The sequence below is a fragment of the Acomys russatus genome, chromosome 14 (genome assembly GCF_903995435.1).
Source record: "Acomys russatus chromosome 14, mAcoRus1.1, whole genome shotgun sequence".
NCBI lineage: Eukaryota > Metazoa > Chordata > Mammalia > Rodentia > Muridae > Acomys > Acomys russatus.
The window spans coordinates 42,169,754-42,188,619 of record NC_067150.1 but is presented as its reverse complement, the minus strand read 5'-3'; the positions used below and the strand labels follow the sequence as shown (position 1 = coordinate 42,188,619).

The 18,866-nt window shown below is 42.3% G+C and overlaps 1 protein-coding gene across 2 annotated transcripts in view; it reads left to right on the top strand.

The window, feature by feature from the left end:
- Dixdc1 (DIX domain containing 1) overlaps positions 1 to 11,798 on the top strand; it is a 63,506-nt gene extending 51,708 nt beyond the window's left edge. For both annotated transcript variants that reach the window (XM_051156421.1, XM_051156419.1), the window contains 3 exons: positions 7,536 to 7,641; positions 8,926 to 9,034; positions 9,799 to 11,798. In XM_051156421.1, coding sequence (XP_051012378.1) covers positions 7,536 to 7,641; positions 8,926 to 9,034; positions 9,799 to 9,879 — 296 coding nt within the window. In that variant the 3' untranslated portion in view covers positions 9,880 to 11,798. The remainder of the gene's footprint in view (positions 1 to 7,535; positions 7,642 to 8,925; positions 9,035 to 9,798) is intronic.
- Positions 11,799 to 18,866: the final 7,068 nt, after the last annotated feature.

The following is an 18,866-nucleotide window of genomic DNA, read 5'->3' as shown; positions in this document are numbered from 1 at the left end:
TGTTGAAGATGCTGTCTTTTTTTTTCTAGTGTCTATTTATGTCTTTTTAAAATCAAAAGCCAGCCGGGCGTGGTGGTGCATGCCTTTAATCCCAGCACTCGGGAGGCAGAGGCAGGCGGATCACTGTGAGTTCAAGGCCAGCCTGGTTTACAAAGTGAGTCCAAGATGGCCACGGCTACACAGAGAAACCCTGTCTTGAAAAACCAAGAAAAATAAAAAAAATACAAATAAAAAATAAAATAAAATAAAAAGCCAGGTGTCCATAGGTGTGTGGATTTATGTCTATTTTTGTGCCAATCAGAAATTTTGTTATTTTCATACTTTTAACTTCTAGGTAGACATTTTTTTTTGTGCAGTGCTTCACTTTTAAGGTTTTTTTTCCTTAATAAATTAGAGGCACATTAGCCGTATTATTATGAGGACTCATGATGTCAGCACCACTAGCCATATGGAGGGTGCTGCTGACGTGGCTGAACTATCTGAAGACTGTGCAAGCTCAAAGCATTCATGTTATAGAATGGGACTTTCTTTAGAACCCCAGTAGATGGAATAATGACACAGACCTTTGTTGCTTATGAAAGCTTAGGCCTCATAGCTTAGGCTTGTTCCTAATTAATTTGTGTAACTTAACCCTGCCTATACTAGTCCACGTTTGCCATGTGGCCCCTTCTCTCGCCTCAGTCCCCTAAGTCCAATTTCCTCCCTGGCTGGCTGGTGAGTCTCTCTCCTCTCAGTTCTTCCCACAGTTCCTATCTCTGCCCAAATGTCTTGCCTTCCCTCTCCTGCCCCAGCTATAGGCCAGCAGCTCTTTATTAAACCAATCAGAAGGTGAGAAAAGTGTGTTTACAAAATGCTGAGACAGGTGATGCTTCATAAAAATAACTGTACCAAAGCCAACCGATACTCAGCTCTCTGCTGGTACAGAAAGCATCATTTGAGTCAGAAGAAAGACAATCTTTACACACTACACAGAAAGATTATCCCAACAATGCTGAATAATCTGTAGAGCAACAAACACGTATCTAGATCACTCTAGTCTCAATAGCACATACAAGCAAATGTCTACTTTCCTTAGGGGTGTGGACTTTAATTTGGGGGGAATTTTCTTTAAATCTGTTGAGAGTCCAGGTCATTCATTTAAGGCCTGATAAGTATTTGCACCACCTAGTGGTCGTGGTTAGAAAGTATGTTTGAGTAGCCGGGAGGTGGTGGCACACACGTTTAAATCCTAGCACTTTGGAGGCAGAGGCAGGCCTATCTCTGTGAGTTCAAGGCCAGACTGATCTACTAAGTGATCCAGGATAGCCAGGGGTAAAATAAGAGACCCTGTCAGGAAAAACAAAAAACAAAACAAAACAGAAAGTAAGTTTGAACCAGCTCCTGTGCACTCTTCCATTTAGCTGAGGTTGGTTCTGCTTCTCGGAAAACTGCTCCTCTGGGCCATTCTCACTGTGCTACACATTTTCAGTCTAGGTTCAGTAATGTTTGAATTTTCTCATTTTTTAAATCCAGAACCAATTTTAAAGAATCCAAACAGTTAATATGAAGATGAAATAACTGACTAGAACCTTTCTTTCTTCCTTCCTTCCTTTCTTTCTTTCTTTCTTTCTTTCTTTCTTTCTTTATGTATTTATTTATTTGAGTCAGGGTTTCTCTGTGTAGCCTTGGCTGCCCTAAACACGCTTTGTAGACTAGGCTGGCCTCTAGTCTGACAGTCATCCCCCTGCCTCTGCCTCCTGAGTGCTAGGATTACAGGTGTGCACCACCACACCCAGCTTCTGCAAGCTGTTTTACAGTTTATACTTGTGCAAGTATTTTAAGGGTTTTACTCTGTGGCATGTTTTTTGTTTTTAACTTTGTTTTGTTTTTTGAGACAGTGTCTCATGTAAACCAGGCTAATTTCAAGCTATATAGCTGGAGATGCCTTGAACTCCTGATCCGCCTCCTCCTGTCTCCCATGTGCTAAGACTGCTGGTATGTATGTAGGCCTATATAGACCAGGCTGGCTTCAAACTTGAAGTAATCCACCTACCTCTGCCTCTCAAATGCTGGGATTAAAGTCCATGTGCTTCTTTAAGATTTTAATTTGAGTATTATCCTCTTTGATGGTTAATAGGAACTACCAATGTACAAGTTCTAAATTTTTGGAAATTCTTTTTAAAATAATGAATTCCTGGGTGCTGAAGAGATGGCTCAGTAGTTAAGAGCACTGGCTGCTCTTCCTGAGGACCCAGTTAAGTTCCCAGCACCCTGTGGTAGCCTACAACTGTCTATAACTCTTGTTCCAGGGATCCGACACCTTCATACAGACATACATGTAGGAAAAACACCAATGTATATAAAATAAAAATAAAGTTAAAAAATAAGCTCCTTCCTCTTTAGACCAATTATTTCATGCATATAAAGTGCCACTTAAGCCACTAGGCTTAGTTTGCAGTTGCTTATAGGTTTGAATATTAAGCCAGAATTTCCAGTGACATCTATCTTTACAAACAGGCCAGTGTGTCCCTCATCTCATCAAATCTAAAAACCTGTGCAACTATGGAAGCCCTTTAACTTACCTTTTTTAATCTCCTACACCAGACTTCTGAAGAGATCTATACTTACTCTGTGTTTCTTTTTAAAATTTTTAAAACACATTTATTATTATTATATGTTTGCACGCCCACGTGCCACAGTCTACATGTCGAGGATTGCAGGAGTTGGTTCTCTCCTTCTACCCTGTGGGTTCCGGGACCCAAATCCTGCCTTGCAGCAAGCAGCCTTACCTCCTCAACCATCTCTCTGGCTCTTTCCTTTCTTCCTTCCAGAAACCACCCAATCTTACTTCATCCTTACTTTTACTCAGTTTTTACTCTCATTGTTGGGTTACAAGTGACATTCTCCTGTGTAGTCAACTGGTTGCATCTCAAGCCTTGCCTCCCACTGTCTTTCCAAAAGCACTTAAGGTCCTTGAGCAGTCTGAGGAAACGTTCTCCACCATCAGTCCCAGGACTGAGAGGTAAGCACTGACTCCTGATAGAACCACCAGTGTCTACTGTGCAGATGGGGACCGCAACAAGGTGGTGTTGGTGCTGCTTCTCATTGCAGTGGGCTGAGCTGAGAGTCCTCTGATTTCCTTACATTCTATGAATGCTAATTCTGACACCCCCCATGTCTTCCTCTTCCTAGCCCTTGGCTGTTGTATATGCCTCATGGTGCCCTTTGAGGCCTCGTCCCAGACTGTCTCAGTCTTTTTCGGGATCCTTCCATTCCATGTGGCTTCAAGCATTCTTGTGTGTGGATTACTTTTAGAGGTTTATTCTAATCCCAGCTCTTTTCTGAGCTTCCAGTGTATGTATTTGAATGCCAATGAGATGTCCCTTTTTGTAAGTTCAGAGGCACTTGGAATTCGTGCTTCAAACTGAATGCAAACTAAGAGAGTAGGAAAATAAAGAATATAAAATCGGATACATCTGAAGTTCAGTCTTGGGGCTGCCACTCCACAGTGTATGGCTGCAGACAATGTTAATTAATGGCTCTGCTTCTGAGTTTCTTGGCAGATCTGAGCATTAAATTATACTTCACCTGAAAGCCGCTGCAACATATTGGGGTGCACAGGCATGTGAGGCAGTGATAAGGGGTCCAGAACTTCTTCCATTCCACCGTGGCTGTGCCCTAGGCACATTCCTTTTCTGTCATTGACTTATGAGGAGAAATGACAATTATTTCAGTGTTTTTAAGATTTATTTGCCAGGCACAGTGGCACTCACCTCTAATCCCAGCACTCAGGGAGGTAGAGATGGGCAGATCTCTGTGAGTTTGAGGCCAGCCTGGTGTATAAACTGAGTCCAGGACAGCCCCCTCCCACCCACCCCCCTCCAAAAAAAGCATGTGCAGCTAAAGAAAAAAATAGAACAGCTTGTACCATAGAAACAAAATGGTTTTTTGCATACACTGTCTGGAAAGTAAAAAGAACTGGGCATGGTGGTACATGCCTGTAATCCCAGCATTCAGAAGCCTGAGACTAGATTATTATAGACTTGCAGTCAGCTTCATTATAAATGGTGATTCCAGGCCAACCAGGACTGTATAAAAACACATTTTTTAAAAAAAATTAAGAGACATTCCCAAAAGAAAAGAAAAGGGGGCGGGGGGAGCCACTGTTAAGAACCAGATCTGTCAGCTAAGCCAAGCCCAAGTGTGACAAGGATGTTGAAACCATGAGACCAGGAATTGTAAAGAACAGATTAATGTGTTCAGTGTTGTGATAAAAATGTGTGGATAAGCCAGGCACAGTGGCAGATACCTGTAATCTCAGCATTCTGGGAGGAAGAGGCAGGCAGAGGCAGATCTTCATGAGTTCAAGGCCAGCCTGGTCTAAAGAGTGCGTCCAGGACAGCCAAGACTACACAGAGAAACTCTGTCTTGAAAAAAAAAATTTTTAAATGGTTATAGAAATTAGCAAGATTTGGGCTGGAGAGATAGCTTGCCCTCTTCCAAAGGTCCTGAGTTCAATTCCCAGCAACCACATGGTGGCTCACAAACATCTATAGTGAAATCTGGTGTCCTCTTCTGGCCTGCAGGAGTACATGCAGGCAAAAGCACTGTATACTTAATAAATAAATAAATCTTAAAAAAAAAAAAAAAAAAAGAAATTAGCAAAATTTAAACATGAAGAAGCAAAGAACTATGGGACAGAAAGTAACAGAACTAGAGCAGAGTAGATCGAGGTTCTAGAAGTATTATAGGATGCAGCTGCCCCCTTCACAGGGGCAGCCCCCTGAGTACTCTCTCTGACAGGAAGAACGTAGTTTAACATGACTGAAATGGAGAAAATGACACCAAGCTTTTTTTTTTTTTTTTTTTTTTTTTTTTTTTTTGAGACAGGGCCTGGCCTGGCCTAGAACCTACTACGTGTGCTAGGCCTCTCAAAGTCACAGAAATACACCTGTCTCTGCCTGCCCAGTGCTAGGATTAAAGGGATATGCTACCAAGCCCAGCAATATGTAGCTTTGAAGTTTATGCTTATGATTAACTTAGAGCCATTTTTTCTATATAGTATGAAATTCTTTTTTAATGGGTCTTTAATCTTCTAGTGCCCTTTTTGTTGCTGTTTGAAACAAGAACTCACTATATAGCCCTGGCTGGCTTGAATTTACAGAGATCTGCCTGTTTGAACTCACTATATAGCCCTGGCTGGCTTGAATTTACAGAGATCTGCCTGTTTGTGCCTTCCAAGTACAAGCATTAAAGGTGTGCATCACGTGTCTAACACTATATTTTTTATAATTTGTTTATCTTTATCTTATGTGCATTGGTGTGTGCCTGCATGTATATCTATGTGAGCGTGTCAGACCTTGGAGTTATAGACAGTTATGAGCTACCGTGTGGGTGATGGGAATTGAACATGGGTCCTCTGGAAGAACAGTCAGTGCTCTTACCTGCTGGCCCATCTCTCCAGCCTCTCTACATTTTGTTTTTAGGATTTACTTGTTTTTGCTGGACTTGGTGGCACGCTCATGCAATCGCAGCACTCATCCCAACACTCATCCCAACATGGGGCGGGGGGGGGGGTCGCAGAAACAGGCAGATCTCTGTGAGTTTGAGGCCAGCCTGGCCTACAAATCCAGGACACCCAAGGCTACACATAGAAACCCTGTCTCAAAAAAACAAAACAAAACAAAACAAAAAACAACTTTTTATTTAATGTGGGAGTATTTGCCTGCATTTAGTGTACCATATGTGCAGTGCCTCAGGAGGCCAGAAGAGGGCATCAGAACCCCTGGAACAAGACCATGTGGGTTATGGGAACCCAGGTTTCCTAGAAGAGCAGCAAGTACTCTTAACCACTAAGTCACCTCTCCAGTCCCACTGTTTTGAAGACAAGAGTTTCTCTGTGTAGCCCTGGCTGTACTGGAGCTTACTTTGTAGACCAGGCTGACCTCAAACTCAGAGGTCCACCTGCCTCTGAGGCGTGCACCACCACTGCCTGGCTCCAACTCTTATTTTTAAGGCATATTTCCTGGTTCTTTATTGAACTTTAAGGCTTTTTGTAAATTCAGAATCTACACCAATTTATATTTTCCTATAAATAAAGAAGCTTAATAGCAAAGAGTCTATTTGGCAAAGTAATAACAACAACAGCAAAGTCCAAAATTCCTTTCCTATAAAGGTATCTGAGGTTTGGCATGTATATTTTTCCTAGAATTCCCCCTCTCTCCTCTTCCTCCTTCTTCCTCCTCCCTCCTCTTCTTTCTCTTTTTCCTTCTCTGACAGCTGTTGACTCTACGTTTTGTTTTAGAAGGTGGAGGTAAAGAAAAAAAGGTGGAGGTTGACAATGGACAAAGTGCTAGAAACCACAGTGAAAGTATATGTGCTCGATTTGTTTGCCTTGATTGTTTTCACCATATTGATTATTAGTACAGATTCTGTTTGGTTACTGGGTGGATGATAACAGAATCATCTATATCGTGCAGTAAAATATTGGAGGTTTTAAGGGCTGGCAAGCTGGCTCAGTGGGTGAAGGCATTTACTGCCACGCCTGACGATCTGAGGCTAATCCTTGGTCCCATGCGCTGGAAGGAGAGAGCTGACTCCTAAAATGTCTTCTTACCTCCACACACCCTACACTGAAATAAATGCAAGGCTAGGTATGGCAGCCTACATTTTTAATTCCAGCTCTCAGGAGGCAGAGGTGAGCAGAAAAATCTCTGTCAGTTGAAGACCAATTTGGCCTTTTTTTTTTTTTTTTTTCAGAGACAGGGTTTCTCTGTGTAGCCTTGGCTGTCCTGGACTCGCTGTGTAGACCAGGCTGGCCTCGAACTCACAGAGATCCTCCTGCCTCTGCCTCTGGAGTGCTGAGATTAAAGGCGTGCATCACCATGCCCAGTACCCAATTTGGTCTTTATCATGAGTCCTAAGCTACATAGGGCACACAATGAGTCTCAGTCTCTGTCCTCTCTCTCTCTCTCTCTCTCTCTCTCTCTCTCTCTCTCTCTCTCTCTCTCTCTCTCTCTCTCTCACACACACACACACACACACACACACACACACACTCACACACACACTCACACACAGCACAGGGCCACCCCTTTGTAGACTGGAGTACAGACTCTTGGGATCAGAACCATGGTGATTCTTTTGCCCTGAGCTTTTCCCATTGTTCTTTCTTTTCACAGGTCATGTTGAATATTCTTCCTCCACAATCTAAATGTAGGCAGTTTGCAGGTCCTGCTGGGTGTCTGCTCTGAGTCCCCTGAAACCCGGGCAGGCAATATACTCTTTAGCAACCCTGCTGCCAGGGTAGGAGGTGCCCCTCCCCCAGAAATCCCTGGAATGAATGAGAAATGAGGTCCCCAGGATGACACCCATGCCCAAGACACCTCTTGTCCTCGTGGTGATCATGAGCCATGCTCTGTGGACACAGTGCTTGGCAGGCTGACCGAGGAGTTGTGGCCTCGGGCAGCTTCAGCCTCCTGAGACATTTTGAGTAAATGAAAAGGAGGAGTGGTCTGGATCAAATCGAATGTTCTAACCAGAGTCTCTGATTGCAGCATTGCCTCACTCCCAGAGTTCTCCAGCCGTCAGCAGCACCTGCACCAAAGTGCTCTATTTCACGGACCGGTCACTCACGCCCTTCATGGTCAATATACCAAAGAGGTGAGACATTCATGTCACTATTTCACTGTAAAAAACAAACAGAAAGAAAAGGAAGGAAGGAAGAAAGAAAGAAAGAAAGAAAGAAAGAAAGAAAGCAGAGCCGGTAGCCACTGCCCAGACAAGCAGCTGAAAGGTGTTTGAGAAGCAGCTTGTGCTGAAACAAGAGCCCAGGACATAGAGATTCGAGTTCCAGCTTGGCAGGTTTTTGTTCATCTGGTTTTTTAGACAGAGTATTGCCGTGCAGTCTTGGCTGGCCTTGTACTCTCCATGTAGATCCGCCTGGCCTCCCTCCAGTTCATAGAGATCCTCCAGCCTCTGCCTTCCCTCTGCTGGCAATAAAGGCGTGCACCCCCACACCTGGCCCCCAGGGGCATTATAGAGGACAGGCAGGAGCTACTGCTAGGTACAGGAGTAACAATTGTATGTTATTTTGTTTTGTTTGTTTGGTTGGTTTGGTTTTGGAGGTTTTGTTTGTTTTGAGATAGGGTCTCACTATGTAGCTCTAGGTGGCTCACTATATGGACCAGTCTGGTCTTGAACTCACAGAGATTCTCCTGCGGCTGCCTGCTGACTGCTGGGATTAAAGGCATGTGCAAGAGGCAAAGCTGATGCTTGAGCTGGGTGGCCCTTACCTGTAATCTGAGCACCTGGAAGCCTGAAACAGGATTGTGAATGTTGAGCCACCCTAGGCTACCTAGCAAATTCAAGGCAAGCTTGGGCTACAGAGTGAGACCAGTCAAAAACAAACAAGAAACACCAGGCATGGTGGCGCACGCCTTTCATCCCAGCACTCGGGAGGAAGAGACAGGGCAGATCCTTGTGAGTTCGAGGCCAGTCTGGTCTACAAAGTGAGTCCAGGACAGCCAAGGCTAACACAGAGAGACCTTGTCTCAGAAAACTAAATAAATAAAAAACAAAAACACCAGATGAATTTATCAGCCTAAGAAAACTGGACCATATGTTAGGGGAGAAACTGAGAAAAATTAGGTGTACTTATGGTTATTTAACAAATTTTATTTTGAATATTCTATTTTCCAATTAAAAACAGTGAAAGCAATGGATTTGTGTTCTCTGATCACCTGATGTGTAATGCCATGCTCATTCCTACCCATGACGGTTGCCCAACCTCTAGTCTAGTGCTATCTTGGTTATCAGGGGCTATGACCCAGTACTGAAGCCATGCTAGTTCTGCATGTTGACTTTGGCCTGGATTTAAAGCTAACATATTACCTTCCCAGCCTATTGATTAACAGGCTATTTTGGTACACTCTTCTTCTGTTACAGGTTAGGGGAGGTGACACTGAAGGATTTTAAAGCGGCTATTGATCGAGAAGGGAATCACCGGTATCACTTCAAAGCCCTAGATCCTGAGTTTGGCACTGTCAAAGAGGAGGTACAGAGTCCAGGGGCACTCCCGAAGTAGCTCCCAGAAGTACCTGAGATCCCATCTTAGTCCGTGTTTGTTCTATTGCTGTGAAGAGACACCGTGACCATGGCAACTTTTACGAACAAAAGTGCTTAATTGGGGCTGGCTAACAGTTTTAGAGGCTTAGTCTGTGGCAGGAAGCATGGTGGCACCCAGGGTGGCCCACCTGCAGTGACCTCCTTCTTCCAACAAGACCACACCTACTTCACCAAGGATACACCTCCTAATGCTTCCAAGTAGTGCCTCTCCCTGATGTCTAAACATTCAACTATATGAGCCTTTGGAGGCCTTTTTTTTTTTTAAATGTATACAGTGCTCTGCCTGCATGTACACCTGCAGGCCAGAAGAGGGCATCAGATCTCATTATAGATGGTTGTGAGCTACCATGTGGTTGCTGGGAATTGAACTCAGGACCTCTGGAAGAGCGGTCAGTGCTCTCAACCTCTTAAGCCATCTCTCTAGCCCTTGGAGGCCATTCTTATTCAAACCACCACATTCCACTCCCTGGCCCCCTAGGCTTGTAACCATATCATAATGCAAAACTCATACAGTCCAACTTCAAAAGTCCACATAGTCTGGGCTGAAGAGATGGCTCAGCGGTTAAGAGCACTGAATGTTCTTCCAGAGTTCCTGAGCTCAGCCTGCTGGGCTCTCCAATTATAGGTAGGCACCACACGTCAGGCTGTATTTTTCCATTATGGCTTTTATTTATTTATTTATTTTTGAACTAGGTTTTCCATGATGATGACGCCATCCCTGGATGGGAAGGGAAAATTGTAGCCTGGGTGGAAGAGGACCATAGAGAGAATTAACTGGACACTGGACACTCCCTGGCTACTTCTCTCAGGAAAGAGGACTTAACACCAGAGTATGCTGAGAAGTCTCTGACTCATGCTGCCAAAAAGAAGCTTCTTCAAGTGTGATGGTCATGGGCCAGTCCTGTGTGTGTGTGTGCCTGGCATATCTGGTACTTCAAGTCTGTGCCCAAAACATGGTCCATGGGTTCATCTGGAGCTCCTTGTCCTGGGAACAGTGTTTTACTCTACTCTGAGGACACCAAACCAAAGGCCTTAAACACCAGGAAAGGATGTTCCCTCTCCTGTAGGGACATGGCTGCTATGATCTGGAACCTGGAAGTGGATGCATCACTCCTTCGTGTTTCAGTGTTTGTTTAATTGGCCTCAGTGGTTGCAGCAATCAGAGTCCCAGCATTTGTATTTACAGACAAGGCAAAGGTACCAACTTTTCTGCGTCTTTGCAGACACTGCAAACCAGGAGGAACTTGTGAGGTGGTGCCAAAGATGAAAGCCCACTTGCATATATTGACCTGGACATGGGTGATGCTGACTTGTTGATTGGGTGGTGAAAGGATTGCCCATATTATGCTATACTATGCCAAAACTGTAATTAAGGCCTTGGGCTGCCTCTTCTGTTTTTAGTTGGTTCAGCAGCTTGTCCTGAGCCCACTGAAGGTGTTTTCATGTACTGCTGGTTTTCTCTGGGGACTCTTTAACTTTAGAGCCATTTATTTTTCTTCTAGCAGATAAACTTTGTGTTTGAAAATAAGAAGAAAGAGGCTCCTTAAAAATCCAGGAGGATACGGAAAGGTGCTGCTACCCGTATCTCTCTGACTGGAACTCATGGCATCATCTTCACATTTACAAGGACAGACCATTAATTTGTGTTTGTGCTTTGAGTATTAGCATGACTTACTGGTCTGCTTCTCATTTCAAGACTGGAGTTATTTTCTATTATATAATTTAGCCCGGGCTGTTCCCTTAGGACATAGTGGAACCCATGGGGCATGGAGCATGAGTTGTGAATGGCAGGGTTGATTCAAGGCGAAGAGTCATTTCTCATTGCAACATTGTCAAGTGTAGAGGCGAAAGAGTTCAACTTCTAGAGGTTACTCAGTAACTTGGGTTTTCTCACTCACCTAGCACCATCTACCAGTCAGCCATGATTATCTATTTATACAGTCCTTCAAAGCAGTCTGGAACCACACTGTACACTGCCAAACAGAAGAGACGAGCAGATGGGTCAGTTCTGGGATCCGCCTGTCTCTGTGTCCTGTTTTCAGCCATTTGAACAGACAACCCTTTGGAACGCCGAGATAACATCTTATTGTTTTATATAGACATGTCTTTTAAAAATAGTTCATGTTTGAGAATTGTTTTGTACTTGGTTGCTTTTTGTCTGAGAACCATGTCTATTTTTATAACTTAAGAGTGATTTCTGTGTAATCTCACATTCCCTATTCTCTATCCATTTTCTAGAGCTCCGAATAGCTTTTCTACGTCTCTTCTTACCACCTCTTGTGGTTTCAGAATACACCTTATTTTGTTATGAGTGTACTAATGGTGGTTAGTTCCTGTCCAATTCTCTGTGCTTTTAGTGCTGGAGGCTTTTTTTCTTTTTAAATCTAGTTGATTGCTCTTCAAAAAGACATGAGATCAAAAAGACCTGATGTCTTCCATGCACACTACTCTGGTCTTCGATTGAAGAACAATTTTCATCAGCTGTAACTAGGAAAGTTCAGGAAAGTCAGCCATAAGCAAGAACAACTCATTGTGAAAGCCAAAAGAAGAAAACAGTATTATTTCCGTTTTCTCTCAAGACGACTGGAGGGATAAAAAGTTCGTATATCACAGGTTTCTCTGTTGCATGAATTTTAATGTTTTGCTATTTGACAGCATGAAGGTGATCAGGCAAAACTCCATTACTGTAGTCCGGGTATAATTTACCTTGGATGTGTGTCTCCTAAATCTGATTTTCCTTGTCCTTTTTCTTTCAGCAGTCTTAACATTATGTGAAATTAACTTTTCAGCAAAAATTAAATCAGAGAAAAAACTTCAAAGTCCTCTAAATCGTGTTTTATTTTTATCTCTTTTTGGAAAAGGACCCACGTGGTCTTAGAGCCTATATAAAAAGCAGAGGTTGGTTGAATGCAATGGAGTGTAGTAATCTCATGTACCATGTATACAATAGCCAAGCATCTCTACCGGAGAATATGTTTCACTAATTCCTGTACACACAGCTCAGGGATCTGCATTTCAGTCCATAATCTGGAGTCTTCAGAGCAGGAGCAAGCATGAATTAATTCTGTTTTGAATAATCTATTTGTCTAAATTCTAGGACAGCAGTTCGCAACCTATATAGATCATGACCCCTTTGGAGGTTTAACAACCTTTTCACAGGGGTCACCTAAGACCATCAGAAAACACAGATATTTACATTATGATTAATAACTAGCAAAATCATGGTTATGAAGTAGCAATGAAAATAACTTTATAGAAGCTGGGCACAGTGGCATACACCTGTAAACCCAGCACTTAGGAGGCAGAGGAAGGTGGAAGGTAGAGCTCTGTGAGTTCGAGGCCAGCCTCGTCGACAAAGCAAGTCCAGGCCAACCAAGACTACACAGAGAAACCCTGTCTCAGAAGAAGGAGGAGGAGGAGGAGGAGGAGGAGGAGGAGGAGGAGGAGGAGGAGGAGGAGGAGGAGAAGAAGAAGAAGAAGAAGAAGAAGAAGAAGAAGAAGAAGAAGAAGAAAGAAGAGAAGAAGAAGAAGAAGAAGAAGAAGAAGAAGAAGAAAGCTTTCTGGTTATGGGTCCAGGTGTGGTGGTACATGCCTTTAATCCCAAACAATGGGAGTTTGTAGAAGTTTGTAGAAGGAAGCACCCATGTTTGAAAGTGATATGTAATTGAGTGGCAGAAAAGGTGACGAATCAGAGAAGATTTGACAGAATAGGATACGCCCAACTCTCACAAGAAGAGAGTGGAAAGGGAAGCTACGTAAGAGGCAGTTTACCAGGACAATAGTGAGAGGAGTTGCAGAGAGAGAACTCAGGTGAAGATGGAACAAACCAGAAAATGAGAAGCCAGAAGATTAGAACATGTTGCTGAGTTTGAGGCCGAGCAGAGAAACTCTGGGTTAAGAGAGAAGAGTTTGAGCCAGAACAGCTTAGTTGAGCCAGCCAGCCCAGAGCTCAGAAAGAACAAGTAAGGGTGAGTTTATTAAGCAGTAAGTCTCAGAGGCTAAAATGTTCTAGGCCTAGATTAGATTACACAGAGGCTAGAAGCTTCCAGGACTAGGCCTAGGTTAGCAGGAGGCAGTTAGCCTCCCAGATAACAATTAAGCCAGGAGAATAAAATTACATCACCACAACATGAGGAACTGTATTAAAGGTCACAGTGTTTGCTCCAGGAGAACGTGTGCCTTTCTCTTTTTCTTAAGATTATTTATACAGTGCTCTGCCTGCTGTACCCCTGCAGGCCAGAAGATGGCATCAGATCTCATTATGGATGATTGTGAGCCACCATGTGGTTGCTGGCAATTGAACTCAGGACCTCTGGCAGAGCAATCAGTGCTCTTATCCTCTGAGCCATCTCTCCAGCCCAGGTGTGCCTTTTTCAAGCCCTAGTGTTACTGGCCTGGGCTAGTCCATCCTGCCATTGCTGACATTCTATTTCCTTAGGGGGAAAATACATTCAAGTGTTAAGGAGTCCATAAAATAATTTCAGGCATAGTGGCTCCCTCCTTTAATGCCAGCACTGGGGAGGCAGAGGCAGGGGAAATCTCTGAGTTTGAGGCTGGCCTGGTCTACATAGTGACACCCTGTCTTGAAAACAATAAACAAAAACAAAAGTACTAATGTGTAAGAATGTATCTACACAGACACCTGTATACACATAAAAAAATAATAAAAATAAACCTTAAAAATGGCCTCAAATGCTAATTTAGTTATTTAAAAACTGAAGAGTACTGGACAGTGGTGGTGCATGCCTTTAATCCCAGCACTCAGGAGGCAGAGGCAGGCGGATCTGAGTTCAAGGCCAGCCAGGGCTACACTGAGAAACCCCGTCTTGGAAACAAAACAAAGCTGAAGAGTGTCTCTTCTTGCTCAGTTCCCTAAGGCAGTTTGTATGCAAAGCTTCTGCCTGGGATTCCAAGGTTTGGGAGGCTGAGGAGGAGGGAGGGATACCTGGCTGAGCCAGTCTGGGTTACACAATGAGATCAGTGTCTTGGTTAAAATAAAGAAAAATAGCGATACGGGTTAAATACATTTGGCAATAGCAATGCTCCTTTTGGACTTACTTTTCAGTTCTTTTGACTGGGATGACTAAATTAGGAAAATATCTTTATGCTTTACATCCAATTCAAAAGTATTCAGTTACTGAAAAGCATTTTCATAGTAATTAAAATTTTCATGTTATTAATAAGCATCGTGATTGCACACTTACTTGCCAAGAGTTGTAGCTTGCTTAAAATATAAATACGTAAAATTCTACTCTTTTAGAAACATGGGTGTTTGAAACCATTGCTTTCAGAGGTCATTAGCATGTATCCTGTTTTACAATGTTTTCACAAAGACTTTGTTATGCGAGAGGTTTCTGATTATCAATTAGCCAGTTTTAACTTCTGGAATGTACCAGAATTGTGAGTAAGTCAGAACCACATACACACACTATGAACAAAATGGAGTCTGCAAACTACCTCCACTTCATCTTTTTCATTTAGACCTCGTAACTGAGATCAGCTAGTAAAGCCATTTACATTTAGTGAAGGTAAATTTCCTCCACTGATCTGTCTCCCTGGTAGCATGTTTGCTCATTATCGGGTCAAGATAAGGACTGTTTTATTGCTGGAGATATTTTACTGTCGGTATTTCTAATATAAGCACAAGGTAATTATAAAGCATTGGCTAATTTTGCACCTCTTTTGAAATCATACGTAAGTGTAACACATATGAACCTGAGAGTATGAACTATAACAATAACCTTCCAATGCAATTCGAACCATGATTAGCGCAGAAGTGTTTACTTAAGACAGAATCCTGGGCTCTGTGCACGTTAAGCACAATTTCTACCACTTAAGCCACTCAGGATCCCAGCCAGAAGTGTAGATTTGCTTTTGTGTTTTGGGACAGCATCTCACTGTGTTATGCAAACTGATAGATTCAGATGCTTAATCATTTTCCTTAACCTCTGGAGTAGCTAGCTGGGACCACAGGCGTGGACTACCACCCCATCAGAATTCACCAATTTAAAGGCTGCCAACCCCACATTCAAGCAGGCTTCATTCACCACTTTAGTTGTCTCGACTTAAAGGTTTGATGTATTTCAATCGTTAGCTCTGAATGCTTTCTTTCACTTGGCTTCTGTTTAATATATTTCTGACTTTGTTCTGTTATGTTTGGGACAGGGTCTTATTATGTAGACCTGGCTGTCCTTGGGCTCACAGAGATCCACCTGCCTCTACCTCTCAAGGGCTAAAGTTTTCAAGAAAATTTTATTATTTATTTATTTGTAGTCCGCGTAGGTAGCCCAGGCTGGCCTCAAACTGGTCTCATGGTGCTGGAACATTCATGTAGACCACACTGGCTGTCAGTTTAGCTTTTCTTCCTACAATTTCTTCTTGTGTTCTTGGTGTTCTCTGACCATTTGCACACTGAGGGATTGGTATAGATACAGCACATGCTTCCACCTAATTTAATGTCACCTTCAGTTAAGGAATGAGGCTTTCTGATTATGCAACCATACAATGGATGTATATTTAATACATGTTGCACATAAATCATTGGTCAATAACTCAAAAGTCAGCATCTATTGTTAACTCAGAAGACAATGAAAAACAACAGATAAGATTCCTCAACTGGCTTACAAATTAGTTTTGCTGTAAAATAAAGTTATGGAGCCACATATGAATGTTCTTTAGTGACTGTACAACATACAAAGGAGATGTCACCAAGTGTGTATATTGCTCAGTGACACTGCAGCCATCACTCTTTATGTGAATGTAGTCATTTCTGTGACATGGCTTCTTGAATTTTTCCCACTTGTATTTCTTCTGTGAGGGACTTTCACATGATCCCCAAGTATAGAGGTATATAAGTTACAAATAAATTTATTTTTAAAAAGTTCTTTTTTTTTTTTTCCTTGAGACAGGGTTTCTCTATGTAACAGCGGTGGCTGTCCTGGACTTGCTTTGTAGACCAGGCTGGCCTCGAACTTACAGAGATATGCCTGCCTCTGCCTCCACGTAGCTGTGTTTGGTTTTTCAAAACAGGGTTTCTCTATGTAGCCTTGGCTGTACTGGACTCACTTTGTAGACTAGGCTGGCCTTGAACTCACAAAGATCCACCTGTTTCTGCCTCCCTGAGTGCTGGGACTACAGGTGTACACTTCTGCCTTAACTATAATTTCTCACCAATATCTATGAATATCACACATCATGAGCTGGAGGAATGGCTCAGTGGGGTAAAGGTGCTTGCTGCAAAGCCTGATAACTTGGGTTCTTTTGCTGGAAACGCATAAGGTCAAAGAAAATAGACTGTCAAAAGTTGTCCTCTGACCACCTTCACATGTGTGCTCTGGCCACATAACACAATAAATAAATGTAATTTATAAATTAAAAACTACAAATAAAAAATTATGACATTTTTGGCACCCTTTCTCCCCACAAAAGGAATCCTAAGGACACATTCTGTGGTGAGCTCTGGGGAACCAAGCAATCCCATCTATCCATACATTGCTGATGGGGAGTACAAATGTTTTGGGGACAGAATATGGCAAAATCTAACAAAACTACATATATACCTTTCCTTTTTACTAACACATATTTTGTGTATATATACATAATGTATATAATGTATATTTTAAGGGTCTCATGTAGCCAAGACTGGCCTTGAACTTGGTGACATAGCTGAGGATGACTTTGAACTTCTGATTTTTCTGTTCCCCGTTCCCACACACTAGGATTACGCAGTTCATCAGTTGCTAAGGACTGAACTCAGAACTTGATGTATGTTCAGCAAACACTTTTCTCTCTCTCTCTTTTTATTTTTTAATTAAAAAACAAAGATTTATTTATTTAATGTATGAATATACATGTATACCTGCAGGCCAGAAGAGAACATCAGATCACATTATAGATGGTTGTGAGCCAGCATGTGGTTGCTGAGAATTGAACTCAGGACCTTTGGAAGAGCAGTCAGTGCTCTTAAACACTGTGCTATCTCTCCAGTCCAGCAAACACTTTTCTAACTGAGCTACATTCTCAGCCCTAATATTTTTTAAAAATGTACTTGTTCCTGGGTATGTATGTAGACACATGCATGCCGTAGTATAAACTCATTATATATGGAGGTGAGTATATAATAGAGACATTATCAAACACTATAGAATGTGTTTGGGGCGTATTTTTCACCTGTCGTCTTCTTTCCTTTCCCCTTCCTATTAACCCTTTTGTTCCTGTTTCACGTCTACTTCTTTAACATTTATACATATCACGGTTTTGAGTATAAAGTCTAGGATCGCAGATGAGAGAAAACATGTAATATTGATCTTTCTGAGACTGAATTAATTTGCTTAACTGAGTTACATCCGTTTTTGCGAATGACAAGACTCCATTACTTCAGACTGAAGAAATTACATTGTGTATGTACCACATTTTAGTTAGCCATTCTTTTAGGATGGACACATAGTTTAGTCCTATACATGAGATACTGTGTGTGTATTGTGCTGCAGTAAGAGTGATGTGTGAGTTAAAAAAAAAAAAAGGTAAATCTTGGCTCAGTATATAATACTGTAATAAATACATAAAGTACCGTTTTTCAGATTCGGTTAATATTTTGATTTATAGTTGCCCATATTGAGAATGCGGCTTCACATAAATATGTAGCATATGACCTGGCAAGATAGCTCAGTGTGGGGCTGGAGAGATGACCCAGAGGTTAAGCATGTTGGCACATAACACAGAAAATATATAACATAAGATGTATATTTAGGGACATTTCAGAAATTTCTGGAAAGTCTGTTCTAATCTCAAGCCAAAATTCATTGAATGATTTTCTGTGAAATTCAAATCAGCCCCAAGCAATTTTAAAATTCAAATATTCAGGACGTGGGATGGTGGCACACGCCTTTAATCCAAGTACTCGGGAGGCAGAGGCAGGTGGATCTCTGTGAGTTCGAGGAAACCTGGTCTACGAAGTGAGTCCAGGACGGCCAGGACTACACAGAGAAACCCGGTCTCGAAAAACAAACAAAACAAACAGTTCAAATATTCTAAGAACCCAACCCAAAGATACACTACTATAACGTTTACACGCTCAGGAATAGGTGTGGGGAAATGTCTTTTGTTTTCTGAAACAAAGCCATTATGTTCAGGTAAGAGCAGAAAACTTTGTACAGTAAAACTAGGGCGAATCATACCAAGACGTGATGGATCTGTGCCAAAGTGTTTCAAGCACTGTTGGCTGGCCTTGTGTGACTCCGACGGCATGGCAGTGCAAAGGGCACCGGTGTCCTCAGAGGCACGGCTGCAGTGTAGGCAAACATCAATCAGAAGGTGGTTGTGTTCAGAAACTTTTGGCTCCACAACGTTACCCCGGCGCTCAAGAAAGGTGGTTTCTATTGAGTTCACATAACTGCAGAATAGAGGAACAGCGTGTTTCGAAAAGTTCTATCTTAAATCTTTTTTGAGAGACAGTTTTGGTACATTAGCCCAAGCTGGTCTGGAACTTGGAGATCCACTTACCTTTGCCTCCGAAATGCTGTAATTAAATGAGCCATCATGTCTGGTGTGTGTCTTAAATATTTTCGCTATTTAAGAGGATAAGATGGTAGTTTGGGGGGGGGGTAATATAATTGGTTTTTTGTTTTTGCAAAAAATATCTTTATATAGAGAACATAATTAGTCCTCTGAAACCAACTCAAAATGAGAAAATATGCCGTTCTTTTCGCTGCCCTTCATATCATTTGGCGGAAAACCCTGCTGCTCCGGGTTCTTGCGGGCTC